The sequence below is a fragment of the Lampetra fluviatilis genome, chromosome 12 (assembly GCF_964198595.1).
Source record: "Lampetra fluviatilis chromosome 12, kcLamFluv1.1, whole genome shotgun sequence".
NCBI lineage: Eukaryota > Metazoa > Chordata > Hyperoartia > Petromyzontiformes > Petromyzontidae > Lampetra > Lampetra fluviatilis.
Window position 1 is genome coordinate 3,742,721 of NC_136286.1, and position 19,684 is coordinate 3,762,404.

The following is a 19,684-nucleotide window of genomic DNA, read 5'->3' on the forward strand; positions in this document are numbered from 1 at the left end:
CATTATTAAAGTATAATATTGGATGATATTATGGATTATAATACCATATGGTGAATGTGTTTTGTTTAATCTTTTAATACCCAAACGCACATTTTATCACTGGCTTTGTTAAATTAGGCTCTCCTGCCTTTGGGTCCATCGTCGCAGTTGGCTGTTCTATTGACTTAATTCAAATTAATCAATCCCACATCTGCGCTGGGAAATTGATATTTCCAAGACTCGTGTATGTGTGTGTGGATGTATCTTGGGCGGAGCGGTGGTGCAGCGGTTAGCGTTACACTGCGCTACGAACTCAGCGTCCCGGGTTTGATTCCCGCTCACGGCCAACATCAGTGACGATTATATGAACCGGTCCTGGGCCTCCCCAAGGTCGGTTCCGTCTCAAATGAGTACCTGGTGCGGTGTGTAGACATCGCCACTAGGGAGAAAAAGTGGTCGGGCGTGGTGATGGCCACCCACCCCCTCGTGTGCCACTCTGGCCTTCATTAGGTACTCGCTAACAGCACTTGCCCCAGCAGACTGTTAATGCTATAACAAGGGATCTTTGTACGTGTGTAGTTGTTTTTGTGGGAAGCGATAGGGTATCGCTTAGCGGCTAACGCGCTGTACTACGAACACAGCGACCTGAGTTTGATTCATTCTCACAGCCAACGCCAGTGACGATTATCTGAAACGGTCCTGGGCCTTCCCTCGGTCGGTTCAGCCTCAAATGTGTAAACATCACCACTCGGGAGATAAAGGCAGCCGTGCGTAGTGCTGGCCACTTACCCCCTCGTGTGCCATGCCGGCCTTCATAGGTACTTGTGAACAGCACTTGCCCCAAGGCTATACGGGGGATCTTTGTCTTTGTGTTTATTTTTTTTTAGGTCAGCAGTTCAGTTTTTATTAGAGTTGAGGCACGGGACCAGGCGTAGGTCAAGCTCGAGATTAATGACGAGCCTCTCCCTCTTGACACCCCGAGATGCAAATTGCGTACATTCCTCAGTTTGTGTGCTTTAATCTCTCGAGGCTTGCGTCAGTGTCTTAGCACCGTGGGAATGTAAAAGGAAGTCACGAATGCGTAAATTCATCCGAAACGCCTCTAACGCATGCACCATTTGTTTGTGTTTGTTAGGTTAATTACATCAGCAATGTGCCGGAACGCTGCTAGGCTAGCTGGGAGCAGGCACTACCACGAGCGTACAATATATGCCCATTCATAAAAAAAAATCCTACAATATTATACCCTATATTCCTATAATCATATGAACGTGTAAAAAAAATACGAGGATAAAATAAGGCGAGATGTATGTTGAACTACTATCGCACCGTACGTAACTAACAGTGCTCATCGGAGGTGCGGGAGAAAGACAACTAAACACACAATAATCAGTTCTCAAGAAAAGAGTTTTCAATCTCAATTGTTAATTGCTTAGCTCCAGTGGCTTCTTAATATCGGATAAAAGAGCATTCCATACGGCCGCAGAAGCCCATCCGAGTTGAAAGTTTGCCTGTTTAACCACATTTAATCATTCAAATTAATAATGTAAATGTATAATGTGCATTCCATCCCAGGACCCCAATTGTATCATTTGGAAGGACAGGGCAAGAATGGGTCGATGACATTTGCAAAGGCAGTGATACCAGCTGGCAAGCAAAGGTGCTTGACAGACAATTTGGTTTCACGTGAAAATAAAGAACATGCACCCAGCTAGGCACAACCACGCCATGTATTAACAGGCAAAGCACGCATTCACTTGTTTTGGCACGTATTCTACACGTAGCAACAACAACAAAAAAACATTTGTCAATTATACTGCTTAAAATGGAAATAGGTGACGTTTTGGGTAATGGCCCTTTTTCATAGCACATGAAAAAGGGCCATTACCCGAAAAGTCACTCCTATATTTGTCCTTTCAAGGCCAGTGTTGTTGACGAATTTGTAGTTGTTTTTGGTATTTGTGCTTGTGCACCACGGGCAATGCAGCTAACCACATGATTTATTCCACCCGTAGGTTCACAGGTGTGGGATTCACGGCTGGAATATGGTTGCATAAAAGGCACTATCCACATGCTGTCACTGCAGTCTGCGCCTTTAACAGGTGACTGCAATTTCAGATGTGCAGAAAGCCAATCTTAATTATAAACCTCACTTGAAGGTGATACATTAACTGACTGTTTTTGGCAATGATTTAAAAAACCTACTGCCTTCACAGAGAGCCTTAAAAATGCCAAAATGCCTTACTATTTACAGTGATAAAAAAAAAGGACAGCTCTTTGTAAATGCACTGCTGGATAAAGGCCTCTCCACACTATTTCGGTCATGGGAGTTATCTTACCATACTTCACCATGCTGGTCAGTGAATGGGGGGAGTTTGTTGGAGGGGGATGCGGGGGGGGGGATACAAGACCCGCCACCGATGGGAATCTAACTCGTATGGCTGAGGTTTATAGTGCTTTCGCACGAAGCACTGCAGCGCGCCCCTTCCATCCCACCATGAATACCTATGTCCTCACGCACGCCACCGTGTGGCACTCCCCGTGTGGCACTCCCCGTGTCACACTTGTTTTTGTTTATGCTATGATGTTACATATCAAAAGCCGATTTACTGAGCACAGCATTCATCGCCACACAGGGAGGATGCTATTAAGAAACCCAGAGCCGTCGAAATATTTTTGGAGGCTTTGGGGAAAACGGCACGAGGCCCCCTCGTATCTATATGTTGAACTTCTTTCGAACCATACGTAAGTAACCACTCTACAATAGGTGCAGAGGGGAAGGACAAACTAAACACAAAAGGAAGTTCTAAAGGAACGAGTTTTCAATCTAGATGATTTAAAAGTGCATAGCTCCAGCGACTTCCGAATATTGGAAGGGAGAGCGTTCCAGACGGCCACAAAAGTGCATCTGAAAGTGCTGCGGGATGTGGTAACATTCGCCACACAAACTCTTCGCACTCCTTTTCATTCGGTGGACACGCGATTTCACTGCCGCTCGGCCGTCCAATGTCGCGGGCAGCTCCCCCTGAAATGTTGTCCCAATCGAAATCCAGGACAAAATGAGTTTCACACTCGATACAACCAAATGCTCTGACGCGTCTCAATCGCTTTGGGATTGTTTTGTTGACAAGATTTAATTCTGGCGCGGTCTGCAAAAACAAAGGTGACTCGGAGACACCCCGAGGTCCTCTCCAAGACCCCTCCTCCCCCCGCGGCCTTTTCTGTGTTCCATTCGGATCTGAAGCCCAAGGCAATCTGCCCCCATATCTGCTCCCCCACCAAACCCACCTCTCTACGGCCCAGACGATACCCTACAGGTGCACGAGAACGGTGTATTCGATTTGGTGCAAGCCTGGACGAGCATTGTCATACACGATTAGAGGATGACAATGAGAATGAGTGAATGGTGCCTATGATGATTTTCATGATCAAGTTAAACACCAGTGATTTTGCACATTGATTTCCCCGCAATAATAACCGGGTCTCTGAATAGATGTGCCCAAAATCTCAATTAATATATACTGGTTTTTTTCCTTTTAAGGCAGTATTATTGAATGGTATATAGTTTTGTTTTATGTGCATAATTGCCAATGCAGTATCACTCATTGATAGTTTCAGGAGTCAACTTTGAAACAGGAAGAAATCGACTCAGCTGCTTGGCTATTCAGCTGAAATATACAAGGTAAAAATATCACAGCCAATGCAACCGATGCCATAACGTATTTCCTTCTGCTAGATAACATCACTGTTGCAGAATTGAAACCCAGCCTCCAAGGTCCACTCAGAGTCTCTAACCATCTGCTTTGGTTCTTTATCCCAATTGCCAATCCCTGGGTACTACCTCTACCTTGGCTAAAAATGTGCTGCAAACGTGTCAGAACCATCACAATCTCCTTTAAGAATACAGACAATCGCACGCATACATTGCGTTTGTACGCGCAGCGGCAGCTTGAATTCACTGTGACCCCGGTGTCAACAGCAGTGAGGTGGCTTTATTTTGGTGATTTTGGAAACGTTTTTTGGTTTGGCAATGTTTGTTTGTTGTAGTACAGAGTTAGACTGATGGCCTTAATCTAAGTTGTCTTGTGGTTGTTGTTGTTTGACTTGCAGCCCACTGGGATTTTTGCAGTGTTGGTGTACGGTGCTTTTTATGCAATATTTTGCTGTCTTTTCTTGGATTTTCTGTTTGCACATAGTCACTTTAAGATGTTTTCTTGTTCGTGTTTTTTGTTTGTTGCGGTTGCACCCGATTCAAGAGCCGAATGGCTCACAGGGCTATACCTAATAAATGAACTTGAACTCTCTAACCAGGGCCGATAACGAGCGCTCCGTACTGCCGAACGCGATGGAATGAACGCAATTTTGGCAGAGATGTCGAGGCATTATCTCCACCGAGTCTCAACCACCATGAGCGGCACTCGTGAACTGGCCATAATCTTCTTGGCGTCGCCTTAAAATTCCAAGCAGGCGCAGGTGCCCCCAGCATGTGGAATGCAAGCGGACAAGAAAAAAAATGGGGCTCTTCAGAATTCTGGCATGACAATGTCGCTGACCGCCCCCCCCCCACCACGGCCGCTCGAAACATTAATTTTTACGACCCGTCTCCTGCAGCGGGCAGTCGTGCACCGTGTTAAAATGCCAGCGCCGCCCGAAGTGCACCGTTAACACACTCCCTAGTCTGCACTCGCACAACATGCCTTCACGTGCCAACAACGCGTGCAGTCAAGTCTAATTTGCGTGTGCGCACGTCAAATGAGTCCCGTTACAAATGCACGCAGATCTTAGTGCATTCGACAATAACACTGCCTTACAAGGGAAAATATACACCAACGTTTCACGCAATGGTCCATCCTCATAGCACATAAATGCGCTAAAGTCCGTAAATGCACTACAAAGGGCCCTATCTTGAAACGTCCCGTGTATTTTTTCTTATAGAGCTGTTATTGACAAGTTTGTTTGTGTGCATGTGCACCACTGCCAAAGCAGTATCACCAAATAACAGAGGTGTGGACTCGAGTCATGTGACTTGGACTCGAGTCAGACTCGAGTCATGAATTTGATGACTTGCGACTCGACTTGGACTTGCATAACAATGACTTTGTCCCACCTCTGCCAAATAATGTGTTCACACTTAGCGCAATTACTGTTATCGGCATTCAGAAACACTCAGTGTTTATAAAGCCCAATAGAAAACGTTTGCCCGAGTTGACGGTGTACACACGAGCATGACAATGATCATCTTGCGAATTGATTTTATTGAAAAGGAATACCAATATTTTGGTCCGATGATTTTGCTAAATTTTATAAATGACTTTCATAATTTGTTTTGTCAGTTTAAAATATTGTTAGTCACGATTCATTTATTGCTAGTAGTCAAATTATGTGCCAATAAAATGTTAGTACAGAATGTATGAAAACATCTCCAAATTTTAATTAATTGGTTATTTCACTGTGCTCAAGCATTGATTTGAATGTGGCTTACCAGCTATTTGTACAACTGGTGCATCGTTTTTACGATGCAGCAACAACCCACCATGTTTGTAATGTACAATTCACAGAGTTCAACTGTTTACCCAATTTTACATGTTTACAGTCCACATTTACAAAATATATCAAATAATGGCAGTTTAACTTAAAAAATTGCATGTTACTATTATATAAAACAAACACATTTTCAATACATACATGGAACAAGAAAAAAGCACAAAGTCCAGCACACCACACCAATGCAATTTATATTAACTAGTCGCATTTGACATATGGTTCAATGACTCAGCGCATGAACTTTCGCGTCAAAGCGTACATTCATTAGCACCATCTGTTTCACTTTCCCTCTCCCCAACAAGGAATGAATGACGGCGCCGCTAGATTCTCAGACGGCTGGGCGACTGAGAGTTGCGCCAGTGCTTGTGCTGTGGCGTGTAGGGCACGGGGGTGGCGGCGAGGGCCTCCGCCGCGCGCACGGCCGTCACGCGGCCCTGTGAGAGGCTCTCGTTGAGACGCAGGCAGCAGCCCCGGCTGAGAAGGCTGCCCGCCACCCGCGCGATGTTCCGCGAGTCATCCAGGCCGCTGTGAGCTCGGCCCTCGGGCTGCAGCTCCAAGCACTCCAACATGTGCGAGAGCTTCGTTTTTTCCCGTGATAACTGAGCAAGCACATATATTTTAAAAAGTACAGGAAAAAATTCTCACGACAGCAAGTAGGCATGCATTACCCATCAACATTAGCCTCATCACAAAGCGTGTTTTCCAAATATGCTGTAAAAATGGGGTGTATCTCAATGCCCCGTATTTACCATAGCTGACGTATGGGAGTGATGAAGAATGTGTTTTTATTCTTTAGTTTAATTAAAGGTCATTTGTATGCGTTCTGGTACTCTTACCTCTTTTAAGCTATCTTGCCAGTGTAGAAGACTAAACCACGTACCCTCAGAAAGCTATCGCTAGAGCTCGTTCTCATGGAGGCCCTTCTGCCAGCAGTGTCATGAACAAGGAATTGCAGCGCTGCAAGCCATCGTGATGGCAGGAAATGATGCCACAATATCTCGCCATCATATTTTTATCTTCTGCGATATATCACATTGGTTTGCAAAGTCAACACCATCTAGTGTTAGCCTTCAACATGGTTGTATGTTGACCTTCTTATATACCGTACGCATCCAACTGTGCTTATCAGAGGTGTGGGGGAAGAACAAACTCAAAAAGCAGTTCTATATGCATAGAACTATATATATATGTATGCTTGGCAAACTTTGGGTGGTAACTACAATGCCTGGTTGAGTAAGTTGCCCTCATCCATCCAGCGCACATATCTCACACATCACAACCTCCTTTTAAATGTTTTACCTAAGTGTTCTTGGCCACTCTCTACTCAAAATTGGAAAGCGGCTTACCATATCCTTCCATGAATAACCCAGCATCTGCATGCACTTGTCTATAAAACACAGGCGGCTCTTCTCGTTGCACTTGTGTATAACATGGAGATAATTATAGCATCCAGCACATGGTAATGATTATATTATTTCCAAGGTCATAGAGACACAGTATCTAGATACCAAAGCAGTGTTTATTGACAGGCTAAAAATAGACTTTTATTAATTCTCCATTGGAAATAACTTGATGGGGAAATGGGCATTTCAGGGTAAAGCCTTTATCAGGAAAAGTTCCATGTTGATGTCTGTATTGCAAAAGTGATATGAAATTAATTAAGGTCGTAGAAATGTTACTGCATTTCATGCAAGAACTTTAAATATAGTAGCATGGTGAACATTAAATGAATATTGTATAAACAGGGGCACAGTGACTTTCAAGCGGGTTGGTGTTAACTTTCATTTCTGATTAACCCTTCTGATGTCTCACAACGCTCGGTAGATTGCTGATAATTTTTTATTTTATGAATCACTGTTGAATAAACATTCTCTTTCGCCACCAGGAATAATTTCAATGGAGAAACGTATACAGCTACCACTAAAATTTAATGAAAATGATCTAATTAGACCGAGTTTGACACCATGAAGGCACTGTGACTTCAGTTGGGTAACTTCAAATTAAGTTATCATGACCAATAATCTGGTGCCAACTCCAAATTCAGATTACACACCATGCAGCCATGGCTTGACAAAGTTCATCATGACCGATCTTGATGTATTGAAAAGCACAAAACAATGTTTGACTTTATTAGACCACTTAATAACCTTAAATGTTTCGATTTAAGGCTTTCGTGACTGCATGGATTCATATTCTTGGTTCTTTCGGTAAAGTCACATAGAAGGGAAATAATAAAAATAAAACATAATATTATGTTTTATTGAAATGAATATTGTATATAAAACATAATATTATGTTTTATTTTTATTATTTCCCTTCTACGTGACTTTACCGAAAGAACCAAGAATATGAACCTTAAATGTCATGCGAGTAAAATGTATTATTTAGTGCCTGCTTAATGTCACGTCTAATTGGAGCGGTGGTCACTGCTATTCCAGAGACCAAACATCCACTCTGTCAGGGAGCTTTCAATGCGGCGGCGTGCCCTATTTCAGCACGTCTGGCATGGCAGACAAGGCATCGGTGAGACACTACACTAATGCAAATATGCATTCCAAAGCGGGCAGGTTCTGGAATGACAACGCGATACTTAATAACCTTTTGGTGCACCCTTGCGAGTTGTTTTCCAATACACTATGATGGAAAAATACACACACACGCACCTATTGTAAGGTTATACATTAAAGGGAGCACATGTCAACATTTGGACTGATGACCAAATAATTCGGACTGTGCCTGATCCATCAGATTTCAGAAGCCAAGCAGCTTTGAGCCGAGATACTTGACTGCCATGCACAAACAGGTTGTAATGATTTAAAGCTTACGTGACTGCAGGGATTCATCTTCTTGGTTCTTTCGGTAAAGTCACGTACGTGACTTTACCGAAAGAACCAAGAAGAGGTTGTAATGAGGCTGCGGAAATGTTGCGGACAGCAGAGGGCAGTGCAGCAAAATACATTGGATTGCATTTCTATGCTCCCTGCCTACAACAACCTGCACTGACCAGCCTGTGAAGTATTGTCACAGGTCACATAACTCCCACAACCTGCACAAGCGTGGAGGGGGGGGGGGGCTCTAAATTAACAAACCACAACTATTGTATAATAATAAAAACTTCACGCAGCACGTTACCATGCTGTGAAAAAACTAATTGTAAAATAAATTAATGACATCAAATACAGACCAGATCAAAATCCACAATGGAGATGTCAACTAAAGAAAATCAGGTCACACCATTAACCTGTGCTTTCAATAAATCACAGCTGCCGTGAAATGCTCTACATAAAGGTTAAGCTGCTGGAGATGAAGCGAGTGCCAGCTGACGAGCTAAAATCATCACTCCTGTGGAGATACGCAGCACTGCACTTGGCCACAGGGATTATATCTGAGTGATCGGGCTGGAGCCTGCAAAGGCCAAGTCTATTTCTGCATCTTACGTCAGCGCCGTTTGAAATCCTTTTGATGCATGGCGCGTGACCCTCTTGCTTAAAACTACAGTAAACTCCCCCTGGGCGTGCTAAAACGTGAAGGTCAGAAAAACTCGAGAGGACTCGTAATTTAATCTTAGTGCGTGTGGCACCCACTAAGTAACCGATACAACTGTTGCAATTGTGTTGTATAAATATAAGCACGTGGGACATGATTTAGACCCTCACCTTAAAGAAGTAGCTAAAGGTTTTGCGAACGTTTATCCACTTCTTTGCAAAGCGTGGGTATGGCAGTTGGCTGAGTTGGCACTGGATTTTTAAAAACCGTGCCATATCCCAGGACCTGACAACACAATGATGCATGAAGTGATATCATTAGCAAATCCACAATATAATTTATGGTTTACAAAATACAACGGGCTCACATTTTTTCTGTGCACGTAAAACATTACTTCGCATGAGCTGTGTATGTCTTGTAAATAAATGTAAACATCTGTATGTCTGGCTTAGCTCACAAACAGTCCTTACCCATCGGTAAGAATCGCGTAAGTGTAGGTTGTTCCAAGACCCTTCTGCCTCATCCAGTTTACAACTCTGTCGATTACTTCAGGGAAATAGTCGGCAGCGTCCACGGTTTCCTAGGTTACACACACACGATACCCTCACATTTATTTAAACCCACAGAATTGCAAAGCGTGCAGAACGTGTATTTCACAATGTAGTAAAATAATAAAATGCTGATTTATTTTCGTAAAAGAGATATGATTACAGAAATACATGAGATGCAAGTAACTTAATTGTATGATTGTGGTTTACCTGCGTTATCCCCGTTAGGGAAGTGCAGAATTCTGAGAGTGTGGGATTCAGAAAGGGCTTCACGTACTCTTGAAATGTATCCTCCTAAGTGCACAAAACAGATCTTAACAACATCATCTGAAAGCATAATTTTCCATAATTGAAATCTTTCTCACACGACCTTTTACTAAACACTGCCGACTAAATAACCAGCGACTTGAGGTGGCTAGTTGGCTCTGTGGTCAGGGGCCATTAGCCACCATTGCTACATCCTGGGCGTGAATCTACATTTCAGTCACTTGATGCACTTGAAACCGTTTTCAAGTGCAGCAAGTTGATCTTAACCTGGTTATCTAATAACTGTACACAAATATATTTTAACAATTGCTTTTTGCTTATTCTAGCTCTAAGAATAAAAAAAAAACGTGATAAACAGGTGACAATGTTGTGTGGAGAGAGCAACTCTATTTCATTATCAAGGACCTTACATCTGCAGAGGTCAATTCGATGAAAGTGAAATTATATACCTACCTTGGACAAGCCATTACAAATTACAGAACATTACTAGAAACACTGGAGTCAAGCATCGCAAAGGCAACAGCCATCTTATCATACTCATAACTATACTGTTTAACACGTAGGCTTTCGCGACCAATATTATTATTTTTGAGTACCGTACTGTACACAAAAATTGTAAATGTTGTGGTTTCATGCTTCAACACACTGGTGGGCTAAAGTAGTGAACTATTTGTCTTTTTGTCAACGTGACACTTTTTTGCTGATTAGCCGTGTCGGGTGGTGGAGGGTTACGACACATTTATAAATAACGCGATCTAACCCAAAAACGTTGATTATGAATCATAACTATACTTCTGGTTGGCGCTTGGGCAGGCATGTACACGGTAGTGATGTAACCATGCACATCTGCGTGATGACATCACCTGCATCACAGTGTTGAGCTGGGTTGGTACATGCTGACGTCAAGACTCACCCCAACTCTTCTCCCCGGACATGTATCCTTCAAGTGTGAGGGCAGTGCTAGTATTATCCAATTTGAAAACGATATGGAACACATGGACATCATAATATCCACGAAGGTACACATTAGAAGAACACTAGTCTTATAATTGTCCCTATACAGATGTGAGACCTGGATGTTTACAGAAACTATGAAATTAAAATCCCAGCAATGGAGTTGTGATTCTTCAGAAAGTCACTACGTCCACATAAGACGAATGACAATTGGATAACATCAAAGTCGATTTCTGATCACGAAATCTATAAAACTAAATTTGTATCCACACATCAGTTGAGCTGCAGGACTAATGAGCACCATCCTGCAAGGCATATTATGAGAAATATAAGACTGCTGAATAACCAGACAACCATGTGTAGAATGGATTGGTTGTTCTACTGAAACCTATATAAGGCCAGCTAAGAATACAGATAAATGTAGGAGAGTTGTGGGAAATGCAATGACACATTAACCTGATATGAGTCATGGGACTACCATGACAAGACATGAACTGGGTGAAAAGAGCAAATGTATACAAAAACAATCATTAAAAGGACGTACAATCTGCAGAGTGCTGGTATTAAGCAGAACCACAGGGAACTCGATTATTTCATGCGAGAAGTCCCGAGGATTGTGCTCCTGGCAAGTGGCCTCGAAGTCGACCACACAGATGTAGTTGAAGGCACACGGCTCCAATTCGCTCGCGTGTAGTATGCCCCTGGCAATCGCAGGCCGCTTGCTGCATGCAGACTGGTCCTCCGAACCCTTCCTGCGGTGCTCAAGTTGACAGTAGCTCTTCAGCCTTTGCCGTAGCACTTCCTTGGTCCCACTGGATTGAACCGCAGGAGCAAAGCCAAAAGTACAGACGCCACATTAGCGATTTCATTTGGAGCCAACTTTCACACTGCAGAAAAATGCATGTATTTATAACCAGCTAAAAGCCCATAGAAACCAAAATGAACTTTTTTCAAGGGAGACTTGGGATAAACAAAAAGTACAGCAAATGAGGTAAACATCCTGAATCAAGGATGTACATAGGAAATAAACTTATAAACCAAAATGTATGCAGTCAGGATATAAAAAAAAATTCCCCAACAACGCTTGCAAACTACCTAAATAAAGACTCATAGTTTCTTGAAAACTGAGTGATTTAACTTTAAAATTTAACACTATTCCATGCCTCATCAGGATTTTAAGAAAACAAATCTGCCAAATTTGATATAGACTTTTGGAATGATGCAATTGAGGTATGATGACATCGGTATAAATAATCATGATCTCAGGCAAATGGCTAGCAAATTAAAACCATGGCTCCACTGAACTCTTCAATTCGCTTTGAGTGGGATTACACGCGGGCAGGTGATGTGTTCATATGGTAGTTATTAAACAATGGTAAGAGGAAATCATTATGACATAAACAGCACACACCTGGTGTCAAGTGACAGTCGAGTCAGATGGTTGCACAACTCACTCCTTCCCATTCGCACGACCTGGTAAGTTGTGAAACATTGTACAGAGCTGGGTTGATCGTTGCATTCAAGGTCTGGTGTAGGGCTGGGCGAAGGCCCGGTCTCAGCAAGGCCATTCGCTTCGATCCTCAATGCTGATCCTTCCTTCACAAAATCCTGCACAAGTATTAGATGCAACTCTCGTGTCATGTGTCTTATACCCTAATCATTACCAAAAGTGAACTCTATTAGGACTGTAAAACATGCTGCACTTGTAATAGGTGATATTTAATGGAGACAATCATAACCGATGCAATTGTTTGATGTTTCAGTGATGTATAGCGATAACAAACTAATGCATTGTCTAAAAACATGCTGTGTTAGTGGTAAGGTTATCTTGATGAAAACGTACAGAGGTCAACAGAATAGATCAGTAAAGCTTATCTCAGCAATATAAACGTCCCATAGACATCGCAGGAACGAGGCTAAAGCTGGTTCATGTATACTCTTAGTTTTTTTCCGGAAAAGTCACGCAGGTTTAAAATAATAATAAAATAATAAATGAAAATAACTAAATTAAATCACGACGTTTCGGAGGCAACAGAAGTCTCCGTCTTCAGGTGGGACCGTCACAGCCAAATTTACTGTATCAAGTGATTCATGTATTTTATTTTCGCCGACCCGCACAGACCAGCGCGGTGAATTATTATTAAATAACTATAATGAAGACCCGTGGCATTTTAAAACGAACTGGATATTTAAGAAATTAGAACACGAGTACGCAGGGGCGGAGCGGTGGTGCTGGTGGCAAGTTGACATCTGAACCGGTAAATTGTGACCTCCTCTACCCTTTCGCTATCACCAACACGCACTGACCAGCGTTAAGTATGGCAAAAAACGTAGGAAACCATTCATCTAGCAGCGAAATCGACCAATCGCTCACACGACAATGACACAAACGCATTTACCACATCAGCGCGTCCGTCATCCTCCCAGCCGGGGATATTTTCCTTGGCAACAGCAGCGGCCGCCCGACCGCCACGTCGGCCTTTGCAGGCCGCCGGCTCCATGCTCGGCCCGGGGATCAGAGACCCCAAGTGCGGCGGGAGAATCAGGCAAGCCCGGGGGGCTGACGTGGGAGGCAGCAGAGGGCCCCGTACAAGATGCCTAACGCGGCCGCGGGGCTCGCGATAAAGTTGGCCTAGAACGCACGGCCGCGGACAGTTTCGTGTTATTTATCCGTGAACTTTCGACTAAATGTTAAGTGTAATAAACGATAAACACGAGAAGGCAAGAGGGAGGCTTTTGGGAGTTTTAGAGACGTCCATGGACCGTTTTAGCGCTAAACTTTACGTCACGCGGAGTCAAACGGCAGAGGGCAATGGGGGGGGGGTGACTCAGGGTGACGTGGTGTTGGGTGGTGGTGGTGATTACACTTTGTAACACGATTTTTGTCCCTGGATTATTAATTGTTATATTTTAATTGCTTATGCCTAAAAAGTATAGAAAATGGCTATTATTCCCCACAAACTTTGCTTTTGTGATCAGGACTTTATATGACGGAATGACACAAATGCACACGTTTTCTCATTGAAAATTGGTCAATTTCAAAATTTCACTGTCCTGGTCACAAAAGCAAAGTTTGTGGTGAATAATAGCAATTTTCTGTACTTTTGAGGCATAAACAATTAAGAAATAACACTTATTACCCAGGAACAATTTTTTTTACACAGTGTTATTTCATTCATATTTTTCGCCCTTTATATGCAATCATTCACGCGTGATTCGTTCACTTATTTGTGCATCTATTCGCGTTTTTTGTTGTTAAACTCCACACGCTTATTTTGCATTTGTTCATGCGGTCATTTCGTCTAATTGTTCGGATATTTAATGAATTCTTTAATTCTCCCACGTAGTTAATTTCGCACCGCACTACTTTATTTATTTATCCACTTGCTTAATCTAATTGGCACATTTACAAAAATTATTTTATTGATAGAAAAAAAACCTCGCAAAATTATAGACGGGTTTAGATGATATCTATTTGCATGTTTAATTAATGTATTCGTTCATTAATTCACGTGGGCATAAGTAATTAGGTTTAACATTCTGCTTCAAATTGTTGAACAAGAGGTTGAAAAGCTGTTTGCCCCAGACTATTACTGCTGAAGTACATGTATTCATGTGCTTATTTGTGGTGAAGTATGTTCAAATATGTGTATTTGTGAAGTATGTTCAAATACATAATCCAGAAAAGGATTGACAAAAGGGCTCTATGTATTTATTGCATGCATTGTTCACGTAACTCTGTTATTCAACAGTTGTTTAAACAAGAATTTAGATTTTCACATACTGCGTTTAGCTCAGACCTTGATGGCAGAACCAAGCCACAGTAAAAGACGATGTCATTGTAACTAAGGTGTATATTGTAGTTCGCATATCATTCTCAGCCATGTTCTATCGTCCAGGGGTCAGCAATCTGCAGCTCTTTAAAGGACTGATTCGTGACGTTATTCGTTAAGGATCGATATATTGAGGTTTTTAATTTTTTTAGAGTTCGAAAAAAAATACTTTGTTATTTTGGCTACTGACCCCTGCTCTTTCCACTGATGGATGAAAAGCCTAATCACACCATTGCAATCCCTCACGGTCCCACGATCCAACATTTCATCTCCTGCATCCCCTCTTTCCGATGTATTCTTGTGCGTTGGCTGCAATTCCGTCACGATTGTCCCATCAGCCACCATCCTTTCTAGCCATGATGTGTCTCTTCCCGTGACCACCAAATATTCTTAAGGTAATGACGCCTCTAATGTGTTTGTTCCCTTATCCACGCGTTCTTCTTCGTCGTATTTTAACTTATTTTGATCATGTAATGGGCATACAGTATTTATTTTTTAAGAGAGGTGGTCAATCATAGGTGGGGAAAAGCTACAGGAAGGCAACAACACGGATAGTTGGGGGAAGGTAGGTCCACACTGTGGGGCCAGCAGAGGGAAATGTGACCTCTCATCAGCGAAGTTTGACTGGGGACTTCGACAGAACGATGAGAGGGGTAGAATGAGATGAATGGGGAGGGTTAGGCAGGGATGAGTTACGGTGGCGAAGTGTTATTTCTTCCGCCTGGTATACAGGAGGTCGTGGGTTTGTTCTGACCCCGATGCCTGTATATTTGGAGTTTGCATGTTTTCTCCCTGTGGTCGCGTGGATTTTTTCCTCCAGGTCCTGCGGTTTTTCTCTCCACATTTATAAACATGCGTTTGGAGTATTTGGCTGCGATACATTTTAATGTGATAAGCAACTTTGTTGAGGAGCTAACATTTGTAGCCAGGTCACTTCTGAAAAAGAGCTATATAGCTTAGCGGACCTTATCTCGTAAAATAAAGTTTATGGGGCCTCTTGAAGACAGAGTACAATCATGAAACTGATCCAGGATTGTATTGGAAGGGTTTAACAATGCCACATTAGTATGTAATTTACATATGTATATATTGTAACAAAACATATCAGCACACAAGGAATCTTCTGCATGTATCATGAGCATAATGATTAATGTTAAATGATGCGTAATTAAACGCTTATTTGTAAAATACGTGGTTATATCGTACTGCTACTATAATACATTGCTGTTCCATGGATTTGGCTCACTGAATAAGTGGGGGAGGCTGGTGTGGTCTAACGGTGGTATATTTTTCAAAACCTAGGTTTTCCCCAACTAAAGCCTCCCAACTGTGATCACTCTCTAATACCGAAATGTGACGGGCCAACACGAATTTGTTGCTTCCTATTACAAACTACGATAGAGTAGGTCAGTGTGTTCTCATGGCACAGTCAAACCCGTCAAGAAATTGTGCTTGCAGCATCCAAATCCATGCACCATTAGTGGGATAGTGCTTCCTTGTAAACATAATATCCAGACTAATGAAAAAAAATATGAAACCATTAAAAAAACCACAAGCACAGGGGAAATGTGTATTCAACTCGTGATAAAATCCTAGTGAATGCAAATCCTGTGTATAACAGGCACATAAGCTAGCTGCAAGTTGTCGAAATTGGGACGTTATGTTCTTGTTCAAGTATTGCTACACTGCGTCTGGATTTGCAAAATTATACATGCAACTACTGTTTATGTAACTTTCAGCTGTAAGTTGAAATACATTTGGGACATTAAGTATGTCCTTGTTCAATTGAGTTACAAAACGTGCAACTACTGTTCATGTAACTTGTGGTTAAAGTCATTTACAGAATTGTACACACAGGCAGGAAGTGTAACGATTTGTTATACTCGTAATTAATTGAATTGTCAGTTCAGCATTGCGATTGGTTTAAAGAATCAATTGGAACACTGGTAAGTGGAGCGGCTTCTGGTGGCTGGAGGGATCACGTGACACCACGAATCAATGATGAAAAAAAATCCTAAACATATTCCCACGTAAGTCAATGCATGGAAGATATTAAATCGATAAAGCAAGGCCTCATTAGCCCATAATACACATGCGCACAGGATAACATCACCTTCCTTTATTTAAATCACTGTACAACAAACCATTAAACGTAAACACAGCCACAGAAAACCCTATTGTGAAAACTAAACCAAAAACAAACATTCAAACAGAAGTATCCTTTTTGTGAATATAAAAGTCTCAAATCAGTAACCTATTGCACAGTGTACAGTCATTACATCCCTCTAGTTTCACAGTTAAACATAAAAAAAATCTGGTACAGGATGGCAAAAATGACAACTCATGAAAACGTATAAATTACGCACAAATTGGAGAGGTGGTTGTATAGTACAATAGCCAATAACCACACATTCTATTACTTTCTGGGTTTCTGTAATATGGCAGCCTATGTAAGATGGGTCTACCCAAAAGGCACAGGGTGATAGGCACGATTTCATGGAGCCAACTTTTAAAGTCTCAGGTTAGAATTGAGATCCAGTAAAACATTATAAGAGGCCCCCCCCCACCCCGTACAAAATTACCTTAATCTGCACTGGTGTTGCAGTGGGTGTTCAAATACGAAATGATGCAAACCCGACACCGACATGAGTTTCCACTTTTGGCATCAAGTAAGGCGCACACGCCAAACGGACTGCGAGAGCCAAGTATCCATTTACCAATGCGCTCCCCCCCAGCACTAAAATTACTTAACACCCATTTGTTAGGCTTTAAATAGTTGAGTTGAAATCTAGATTACACAAGAGAACACGAGAAAGGAAATATTGCAGATTTCTCTGGCATGTGCACTTACTCGGTGGACCTTCACATGGCTCTGCGCTTGATAAACATAATTTATTTCAAACGCCAGTCAGTTTTCTTATATCAGCTTCGCTTTTGTGACCAATGCCAACTTATAAAAGCATGTAATACCCAATTTAACTGGAAAAGCCAGTGTGATAACTTCTAAAACTACGTCAAGTTTAGTTTCGCCATAGAGCATTACATTTCAATTGCACCACCGTTTTGTTGCACTTAATTAAAAAAAAAAGCATATTTATATAATTTTCAAAAGCCTATGCAGTGCCACTGCTTTTTTTTTCCCTCTCAAGCTTATTTCGCTAAGGTTACGGACATTAGGTCTTGCGACAACACAATTCTTAGGCCAAATGTCACTGCCCCACTGCTAACATTCCCTTACATATCCTATACAATACTGTGCCAACTCCCAAATAATCCCAGGGTGGTTGTTTTGGCAGTAGCTAAAACAAAACCACACACACCCATACCATCAACTGGTGATTCAATATCAATATTGCTGAATAATTTTCAAGCACAAGACACCATCAAGTTATTACAGGAGAGCAAACCAATCCTAAAATGTTTATAAAGATTGCAAAGCACTCTGCTGAAAAGAAACCAAATATATTTTGAGAATTAAAAAAGTAAAACATCGTTCCAATAAACGCAGCAATATGAAACCCTCCTTTTGCCCTTGCATCTCCTGTATTTGTGAATACACTCATTAAAACCGAGTATATTAGTATGTGACGTGTAGTGCACACCACTCATGAAAATGAGTGGGGTCCTTCAATATGAAGGAAACATGACATTCCTGTACATTATGCCCTCATACATGCAACGACCTGTTTTAAAGTCCCGAATATCCTGCTCTACAACTAAATTAACCAAGCAATGCACTTGCGAAATAGCCCGATTAGTATACAGTAGTGTGCAAACGCTTCATGCAAATTTAAGGAAGCTTCCTACTGCATTTACCAATGTATGTTGAACTTCTTTCGCACCGTACGTAGCCAACCCTGCTAATTTGAGTTGTCCAAGAGCATTATGTACAATACAGTAGCAAAATCACGTTGCTCAATCTAGCAACTTTTATCTTTCTAAAAAGGCACTGCTAGGCTTAATCTGGTAGCTGCTCGTTATGTACTTGTACTTAAAAGTTTCTATACACATGCTCTGAGACTTGTAGAGTCCTTTTCAGTTCCATCCGGATGGCTTATTTACAGTTGCTATCACGACATAAATAACATTAACTCCGTAACACTAACACCCTTCATCGGAAGTTCTTTTTTTTTTCAAACATTACCAGACACAAGGCAAATTTGAAACAATAGGCGAATGTATAATTAACACACTTTGTTTGGTAATTCATTATTGACGCACGGCACGTTATTGAACACACTTGTGTTTGAGAACTCAGTCGGGTTATGCACGGCGTGTTTAGGTAGTTTGTGTATCTGCTCAACCGGTTTTGCTTTGCACGGTCTCTCCTTCGTTTCCGACGGGTGGCGGGGGGACAGCCACAAACATGAACGGCTCTTAACAGTTCCGAGGCTGGAATAACATTTACACAGTAACATCCACAGTATAAGTGGCATGCCAAGTCAGTCATTTGCGCTCAACTGTACCGCAATTGGCCGCTAAACAAACCCTCTCGCAAGAGGAATCATTCGGCCACGCGACGCTGCTTGAAATGGGTGGCTGAGGAGCAGAGGCTTGCGCACCGAAGACACGGGGGGGGAGGGGGGGGGGTGCGATGGAGAGAGCTGCAAGGTCATATTTTACAACCGCGTACAGACTTTTCATTGAGGACAATCTTATTTTAAAACAATCCTCTCAAATGTCTGCAAAGGGTTGGTCATTAGACAATGAACAAGTAAAAACAGATAATCCACATAATGTGTATTAAAAGACCTCTTGGTATGCATGGAATAGCAAGCAGTGTGGGGCCTCTGGTAAATAACTGAGACACAATGCATGCTCCAGATGTCACATGGGCAAAAGGCTTGGTGTATAAGCGTCTTAACCATTTGGAGCAAGCAGCAATGTCCAACGTCCACTTTTTACCCAATCACATTCTAATGAACAGTCCTGGGAGATACCAATACCATCAGTTTTCTTGAAACTTCCAATAGAGAAAGTGACTCTCATAGCAATTCATTGTGGAAAAAATATTGAGAAAATAATTAACCATTCCATGATGCACTCTTCAAAATGCGACGCAATGACCTTATG

General features: G+C 42.0%; 1 protein-coding gene across 3 annotated transcripts; it reads right to left on the bottom strand.

Annotated features, from left to right (window-relative positions):
- Positions 1–5,226: 5,226 nt before the first annotated feature.
- Positions 5,227–13,567, bottom strand: ERI1 (exoribonuclease 1). Of its 3 annotated transcripts, none has more exons than XM_078861394.1 (7): positions 13,178–13,567; positions 12,190–12,251; positions 11,323–11,590; positions 9,768–9,851; positions 9,480–9,589; positions 9,180–9,294; positions 5,227–6,122 (listed from the first exon to the last, which is right to left on the bottom strand). In XM_078861394.1, the coding sequence occupies exons 1-7, from the start codon at positions 13,277–13,279 to the stop codon at positions 5,844–5,846; spliced, it is 1,020 nt and encodes a 339-aa protein (XP_078717520.1). In that variant the 5' UTR covers positions 13,280–13,567; the 3' UTR covers positions 5,227–5,843. The 3 variants fall into 3 exon arrangements, with proteins under 3 accessions (XP_078717520.1, XP_078717519.1, XP_078717521.1); XM_078861393.1 differs by having other exon boundaries at positions 12,190–12,386; XM_078861395.1 differs by lacking the exon at positions 9,180–9,294 and having other exon boundaries at positions 12,190–12,386.
- Between the last annotated feature and the right edge of the window lie 6,117 nt (positions 13,568–19,684).